Source organism: Mus caroli, unplaced genomic scaffold (genome assembly GCF_978045245.1).
Source record: "Mus caroli unplaced genomic scaffold, Mus_caroli_1 scaffold_2, whole genome shotgun sequence".
NCBI classification, from domain to species: domain Eukaryota; kingdom Metazoa; phylum Chordata; class Mammalia; order Rodentia; family Muridae; genus Mus; species Mus caroli.
In genome coordinates, this window is record NW_028227257.1 from 94,406,765 (window position 1) to 94,415,942 (window position 9,178).

The following is a 9,178-nucleotide window of genomic DNA, read 5'->3' on the forward strand; positions in this document are numbered from 1 at the left end:
GTTCACTTAGATGAGTTAAAGAAAGGTAAATGAGATGCATGTTAGACATTTTCTCTCTTTTTCCCTAACACTCTCTTATTATTCATCCACACACAGATATTGCTAAGGCCTGAGAATATCAGAGTTAGTACACTGGATTTTCCAATCTATAAAAAAACAAATACCGTGCTGGACGTGGTGGTGCATGCCTTTAATCTCAGCACTCAGGAGGCAGAGGCAGACAGATTTCTTATTCCGAGGCCAGCCTGGTCTACAAAGTGAGTTCCAGGACAGCCAGGGCTACACAAAGAAACCCTGTCTTGACAAAACCAAAAACAAAAAACCAAAAACAAAAAACCAAACAAAAAACAAAAAACAAAAAGCAAAAAAATCAAAAAATCCAACAACAACCAAAAAAAAAACAAAAAACAAAAAAAACAACCAAAACAACCTTTTGTTTTCTGTATGTATGGATGTGTGTGTATGGGTGTGTGTGTGTGTGTGTGTGTGTGTGTGTGTGTGTGTGTGTCCATGTCCTTGCCTTCCATATCATTTGGGGCAGGGTTTCAGCATCTCTTTTTATTAAATAATCTGACACATTTGCTTCTCAGAATTCTATTGTGTCTCTGCTTCCCATATCAACACTGGAACACTGAAGTTTACAGACACATGTCACCACAACCAATTTAAGTGAATTCTAGGGAACAAATTTTCCATATACATGTGGTAAGGTGGTTAAGGCAGGTGTTTTACCCACTGAGCTATCTCCTCAGCCTAGGTTGGCATTCTTAAGTAGATCACACATATTCCTAATTATCTGGCAGCACGGGTGCAGATCATGCCCACCCAGACAGGATCACACTTTACCAAACTGCTTTGAGATGAAGGAGGTAATCATGATCCAGTAATAGGCTGGGATAAAGTTCCAAGTGCACATTATAGTTTGTTATGAAACCGTAGTCTCCTTCTTAATAAATTAGGAGAGATTTACCAGTTACTCACACTGTTTGTATATCTAGAAGCCTTACTTTGGAAAACTTAATTCCCATGTGTCAAAAAGAAAGAAAGCAAGAAAGCACAGAATTAAAGATACCAGAAGTAAGTTCTGCCAGGATCAACTTTTCAACTATAATCTTAGGGTGCCATAATATAATCTCTCTGTTGAAATACAAAATGATGAATTTTAAAACTGGGGATAACAAAGATCTACATGAGTTACTAACTAAAGGGTTTTCATACAGCAGTCGGTATCACACACAGAAAGGAAAATTTAAACACCAATAATTAGGTTGCATGTTCATTTTTTTATAAATTTATATTTTCATTTGTTCCCCCCAATCACATGTTTCACCACACATGACAAAATTTGGCAATATGTTCTTGTAGTGAGCAGAAATTTGAATTTAAGTTTTCTAATTGCATAGAGAATAAGTCCAACTCTCTTTTTAATAGTAAAGCAAAAAATAATGAAAGGAGCTCTAGTTATTGTTAGTACAGAAGGCAGAATGTGCTTTTGAAATTAACAAATTGCATTTTCAGATAATATCAAGTCAGTATCTTCTCTAGTGAATAAATACAACAACAATCTGGTTGGAAACCTCTATAGTGTATTTTAATTATGGATTTTGGTGTTATATTTAGCCTATTTAAAGTTTTAAAAATAGATGGTATAGAATAGAAAGTTCAATTGGTTATCATAGTTATTTAATTCAATCAATCACAGTAAGCAAGGTGGGGGCATAAGAATCAACTGAAATGAGCTAAAGAATAGTTTCTGTGTAAAAACAGTTATTCTGACTATGTGGTGGAATCCTTACTTTATGCTAATGGGAGTCCCAAGTTCTAATATACTGTGAGGTTATGGTTTTAAATATTAGAATCCATTATTTTCAGCAAACTCTACCAAAATATTCTTAGAAATTATTTTTATATTTCAATCTGTCCTCAATCAAGGCATACAATAGAAATCTGCAGACTTGTTCTACTATGATACAGTAATTGAATATAGTGCCAAACTCACCAGCTGTATATTTTAAATATATAAGCTGTTCATGATAGCTGAATCAAACAATAGTACAAATTATGTTGATGGTGCTCTCAGAATGCTGCATACTTAATTAAAATAACCTAATACACAAATGACTGTGAACTAGAACACAAGTACTGAAGAAGAAAACAAACAAACAAACAAAAAACCCCAACATAACCAATAATGGGGCTTGCTTTGAAAAGGGTGGTTGATGTCGTACAAAGAGGGTGTAGAAAATTATAGTTTATTGTCATAGATGAGTAGTATACATTTTATCTAAGTAGGTATTTGTGTTTAAAAATAAGGATAGACATTGAGGAATAATGGGGCTGATCTGGGGTTTGAGGCATTTTTAAGTATTGTCTAGTAGCACAAGAGTAGAAGAACACTTAAGAAATTTGAACATTTCATATGGAGACATTCCCTGTCTTTAAAGAATTGTTTTGGGATTTTGATGGGGATTGCATTGAATCTATAGATTGCCTTTGGTAGAATGGCCATTTTACTATATTTCACTGGAAACTTTCAATTGAAATAGAAGCTATTCAATGTTTATTACAAGTATTAAAAAGATATCATGATAGAAAACAGTAGACAGCAGACATCCCTATAAATAGCCCTTTCCTTATGACATTGATAATCTAAAATTTAGTAACTAGTTGTCAACATGAATACTGATAAAGTTTTGAAACATGTATGTTGTTTATGAAATCAAATAAAATAGAAGTGTATCCCATCACAAAATTTTACTTGCTCTATATTAACTTACTTCTATCTAGATTGAAAATATAAAAATAGATAATTTAATTTTCATATATGTTTATATTCTATAGGAAAATAAAATTAATTGCAGTATTTGGAAAATTGTACAGATTGCTTTTAAATAGAAAAGACTGTTGTAGTAAGTCATTATGCATTGTGAATATATGGATGAAATTTTGAGTGACTAGTTTTCATCCTACTAATTAGAAAGACAAATATCACAATCAACAATAATCAAAAACATAATTATATCTATAAAATCAGATTTACAAGTTTTGTTGGCATCTGAAATACTACTAGTTGAAATGTACATATCATCTCCTTTGGAACTGGTCTATATGAAAATTTCATTGTAGCAGAGTAGCCTAGAACTCTTAACTCACTATTTCATGAGCATACAATTTCTTGCACAAAAGCTGTGATTTTGTCATATAAATTGGATGAAGTGGGAGAATACTAGAAATTTTAGTTAAGGAAAGGGATAGAGGAAAAAAGAGATAATAGTTTATTAATTAGAAGTCTAGTCATTGGGCACCTAACTACCTGGCTGAGCATAGAGATATACAGAAGACAGATGGCTTGGTCATTAAGAGCACTCTCTGCTCTTCTAAAGGCCCTGTGTTAAATTTCCAGCAACCACATGATGGCTCACAACTATCTTTCATGGGATCAGACACCCTCTTCTGGTGTGTCTGCAGACAATGACAGGCTACTCATATATATATATATATATATATATATATATATATATATATGTGTGTGTGTGTGTGTGTGTGTGTGTGTGTGTGTGTGTGTGTGTGTGTGTGTAATAAATCTTAAAAAATAAAATGATAATGTAAGTTAGAAAATAAGAATAGAGATGGATAAGCCAGATAGCTATGGTTCCTATTAACCTCCTGGGAGTGTACACTGTTCTTGTATGCTTTACCATCATGGATTGAAATCCATTCAAATTTGAAATCCCTTCTCTCCTAGTTTTCCTCTGCCATGCTTCTCAAATAAGAGGACACTATATGTTACCACGTAACAATGAATGACTGTGACTTCTAGGGCACATTAGAAAATGGAGATTCATATAATCCTCTATGTTGTTAGTGAAACTCTTTTAAGAATTCACTTAAATCATAATAACATCTCTTATGGCAGAGTCACATTCTTTTCATGATATTTGGAGTTAGCACATGTTCAGTGTCAGACATTGAGCAGTTTTCAAAGTACCTGAAATTTCTACCAAACCTACCTTTCAATTTTGAATCTACCAGTTCTAAACTCATATTTTCTTGTGTACTTATTAGATACATTAACATTGATCCCAATTTTCTCTCTTCAATAATTTACAGGTAAATTTTAAAATATCTATAATATTTAAAATTTCAAAGAAAGAATAAATTTCAAAATAATGTATCTTTCTTTTCTTTGATTCTTATGAATTATTTTATTTTTAAGATTGCAATATAATTATTTCATTCTTCCATTCTCTTTCCTCCCTTTAAGCCCTCCCTTATTTCCATCGTTCCTCTTCTTTCCCATTAATTTTTGATGACAGTGCTTTTTAGGTATTAGAGAACTTTCTGTAAACATATTCTGGTAATATCAGTGCAATGAACAATTTATTTCTTTCATGTGGCATTAATTTTTGAACTAATTATTGAAATATTGAAATACAATTTGGCAACAAAGAGTGGTTATCACAAACATATAGTTTCAATAAAATATTAATATTTTTCAGTAAGCAATCTAAGTAAACACACACATACTCACTTGTGTCAGCAAGATAAAACCCTAGACTACTGTTCAGTAAGTTTTGTTGACATTGATTCCTCATGATGACTATTCAAACTGAAACAGAAATAAAATAGAAATACAAAGGTCATGATATTCGTTCCTACCTGAATTCAGGAAAACTTCTCACAGAAACATTAGAGTTCCAACCAAGGAACAGCTTAAAATGATTCATGCCCTATTTGTAACTTAGTGAGCTTATTCCCAAAGTATTTTTAACAGACCCCAAAGAAATAATTAAATAATCATAGTAATTGCTTTAGACACATATTCAATAGAACCATGGGATTTGAGCAATGGAATTGCATCACCTTGTATTTATATTGAGCTATGTATTTCATGTGTTTAAAATTGATTCTCAGAGGATATTTTGTTATGAATCAATATTTCTTACAAGAAAATAATTTGAACAATTAGTAGTGGCATTATGTTTTGACATAATTCATGGACTTTGTTTTTTTTATGATTCTTTCAAAGCTGGAATTTTGTACTGTAAATCTCACAATTATGAAAAAATGAAGTAGTCATATTGTAAAACTAATAATTTTATTGTCTTAATGATTTATTAGAACACCAATATCATATAATTAAACTTAATAAAATTAATAGAAAACAAAGTTATACAGTATAGACATCTCCTAAACATATTAAAATTTTTCAGCAGGATTTCAAGGCAGCAAGTATTAATAAGTAATACATTCAGATTTGATTTTCTGTCAAGGAAACAAATTATATGGAAAAATTCCTCATAAACTAAAAAAAATGAGAATAATCATAAATTTATCAATTTTATTCCAATTTTCTAAACTTATGAAGGGTGAGGTGTGTCAGCAAAGAAGCAATAGGTAAAGTCATATGTGTATATATGTGTATATATGTGTATATACACAATGTGTATGTGTGTGTGTATTATGAACTCAAATTTACACGATGAATAGTGTTCTGAAGTCTCAATGAGAACTAATGGACAGAAGAAAGAATGACAAATGGTAAAATGCAGGAGAGATGTAATCCCAGCACTTAGGAGGCAGAGGCAGGGCGATTTCTGAGTTTGAGGCCAGCTTGGTCTATAGAGTGAGTTCTAGGACAGCCAGGGCTACACAGAGAAACCCTGTCTTGAAAAGCCAAAAAAAAAAAAAAAAAAAAAAAAAAAAGTAAAGTATCCTCAACATAAAATAAATACTTAAATGACAATGTCCTTATTAATGTAATATATGGTATACAATAAAAATAAAGAATGAAAATTACAAATATGTAGCCAACTCCATACACTAGGCATATATGAATTATGTTGGGAGCTATTAAGACAACACTATTGTCCTGATCTCTAAATTGGGCCTCTCCCCCTGAGAAGAAAAGGGTCAAAAGCGGGCCACTGACACACCGATTCCGAGAACCACAGAATGTTCCAGTCCTAAGTCATTGCCGATGTCCTGACCACACCCTGATATCACCAAGTTCCTGCTTCCCCGTGTAGCTGCCAAAAGAAAGAATTTCTATTCCCCCCTCCCATAAGTACTTCTCCTTTTGCTTGTATTGCTCCACCCCTCCCACTGATAAGTATCTGTACTTCCCCTTTTGCTTGTGCATTTAAGCCTTGGGCCTTTCTCAAAATATTGGGGCCTTGATGCAATCCAGAACGGTTTCCGTGTCGTTATTCGCACAAGGCCCTCGTCTCTCTCTACCCCCCATTTGGTTATTAGGAGAAGGTCCCCTCAAGATCCTCCAATAACTGGACCTGCTGGACAGGTCAGAATTATCCCCAGTAATGGGGCACAAGAATAGACATTCATCTACCTCTTCACAAAGTTGTCCTTCTAGGATAAGGATGTTCAACAAGTAAGGAATAAATGAATGAAATGGAAGGAAATTAAACAGTTTTACTTACAGATGATATATGAAAATATTATAGAATCTATGAAATAAATAAACATACTAAAGTCACTAAGACAGACTAATTTTCAGGACGAAGCAGAAACTTACATTTACATGTACTAGAAAGTATTCTTGAAACAAACAATTATGGACTAAACAATATGACATAAGACATAACATGAACTTATAGTCCTGAATTATATTGAACACTGATTTGCATGTATAATCTTAACTTGAGTGTTGGAGAATTTTACAAAATATTTATAAGAAATTATGTTTTCTTCGATGGGACTATGTGAATTATAAAATGAAGTAGCCAAGGTCAATCTAGATGAACAATAACAAAACATGTACTTATCTTAAGGAATCATTACTTAATATAGAACTGGAAGATTACATGAAGATCATATGGTTTATCTTATTTTTATGGTGAAATAGGGCTGTTGATATATTCAGTTCCCTAGGCAATAAAACATTCTGAAAGAAAGATCTGGATTGCTCGATTTGTTCATCTGATCGTGAAGCTTTGATATTTTGTACTGCCAACACAACTGCTTTATTCACTGCCATGTGTTATGAAGAATAAAACAAACATTACTATTCTAAAAGGTGTTAGTAAGAAAAGGACCAGTCAATGCAAGAGCCTCACTGTCTGCTATGGCTTACTGCCTCCTGGGGTTTTTTGTTTGTTTGTTTGTTTGTTTGTTTGTTTTGTTTTTTGTGTTCCCCTTTCTGATTGTAGCCATTACTCTCAGACCAACATCTTCTAAACTGTCAGATGAAGATGAAACTAAAAGTAATCTCCCAACCTGAATCTTAATAGACAGTAGGCTTACAAAACATGGAATTCTTTACATATACAAAAGTATGACCGATCAGTTTCATGCTACTTGCACAACTCCTTCTCTACAGAAGCACATCAGTGAGCAACAAAAATCACTATCAGGATGCGTTTTCTCGTTTTGACTTGTAAGTAGGTGGAGTAGTACAGATGCAACATTATTTCTTAAAATCCTTCAGCAAAAAGACTGAAAGATCTTATCACTGAATGGTATTTAGCAGAGAACCAATATGTCCTGTTGACTCCTTTAAACAAGTTCACAGCAGGGATGCAAGCAGAAGGCTACCATTCAGAAGTATTTACCCTGAATAATCCCTTTTCAAATATGATCTGCTGATTAATCTAGGGAACTGTCTACAACATGGATATGAACACACAGATCTGAGGTGGAATGTGATTCAGTGTTTTAATATGTGCTGCAGTGATATCGATGCTACTAGTTTACATCAATTGCTGTGCTCTTTGCTATGAGAAAACATCTCACAGATGTAACATAAGAGAAGAAGGACTTATTTCAGACATTATTTAAAAACATTTAGTCACTGAAGTAGGAAGATATAGAGGCAGGAGAGAGGTACATTTGTCACCGTGTGTTCACACTCAGGAAGCATGAGTAGAATGTGCCTTCCTCTGTTCATTTTCATGGAGTTCATGACACCAGGAAAGGAGATGGTTAGGTGTACTTTCAACAAGTACATTTTTCCTAGGGTTAAACTCTCTAGATGTATCTATACAAAAGAGAAAGACTCCTAGGTGATTTTCAATCTAATCAAACTGACTGTGAATATTAACTATTATTGGTCCATGAAGTACAGGCTATAAAATGAGACAAAAATTATGCCAGGTGATTTATTTCAATACACAGAACATATTATTAGGACATGGCCATAGAGAATAGAAAAAACTATCAAAACACAAATAAATTTCTCAGGAACTTAATGCTGCAGTTTGTTGGAAGGTGGAGGTATCAATGCTGTCCTGATAACTTTTTGCCTGAGTATTATTTTCAAGGCCTGCTTTACATCTTTATTCCTCAGACTGTAGATCAATGGATTCAGCAGAGGACTCACAAAGGTGTAGAAGACAGCTATTATTTTGGATTCTTCAACAGTCTTGTCTGTAGGTGGTCTTACATACATGCAGAAGAGAGTCCCATAAAACAATGTGACAGCCATCATGTGGGAACCACAAGTAGAGAATGCCTTGCGCCTTCCTTCAGCTGATTTGATCCTTAAGATAGCAGCAATAATGAAGGCATAGGACACCAGGATGATTGTAAGGGAGTTGGAGAGATTAAAACCGGCTGATATTAACATGGCATGTTCTTTTTTGTAAGTATCAGAGCAAGATAGCTTAATAAGTGGTGGGTCAGCACAGTAGAAGTGGTTGATGACATTGGATTTACAGAAGGTCATACTGAAGGTCAAGATGGCTTGGAATAGTCCATCTGAGAAGCCATAGATGTAAGGACACATGGCCAAGCAGATGCAGACTCGCCTGGACATTTTCACACTGTAACGCAGAGGGTTGCATATGGCCACATAGTGGTCATAGGCCATGGCTGCCAGCATATAAAACTCTGTAAGGAGAAGGGCAATGAAAAGGTAGCACTGGATAAAGCAGCCAATGAAGGAAATTGTCTTCTTGTCTGATAAGAAATTGGTCAACATCTGTGGGGTGGCTGTTGAGGTATAACACAGATCCACAAATGCCAAGTTACTGAGGAAGAAGTACATAGGCTTGTGAAGGCGGGAATCCAGTCTAATCAGAGCCATCATGCCCATGTTACCTAAGACTGTGACAATATAAACAAACAGAAACAGGACAAAGAGAAGAGGCTGGAGTTCTGGGCGATCTGTGAGCCCCAGTAAAATGAATTCAGTGATTTTAGTGCTGTTTGTGTGGGGCAT

At 34.2% G+C, this 9,178-nt stretch overlaps 1 protein-coding gene across 1 annotated transcript; it reads right to left on the reverse strand.

The window, feature by feature from the left end:
- Positions 1–8,203: 8,203 nt before the first annotated feature.
- LOC110289463 (olfactory receptor 5M11) lies at positions 8,204–9,178 on the reverse strand. The gene has a single exon (XM_021155675.2). The coding sequence runs from the start codon at positions 9,176–9,178 to the stop codon at positions 8,204–8,206; it is 975 nt and encodes a 324-aa protein (XP_021011334.2).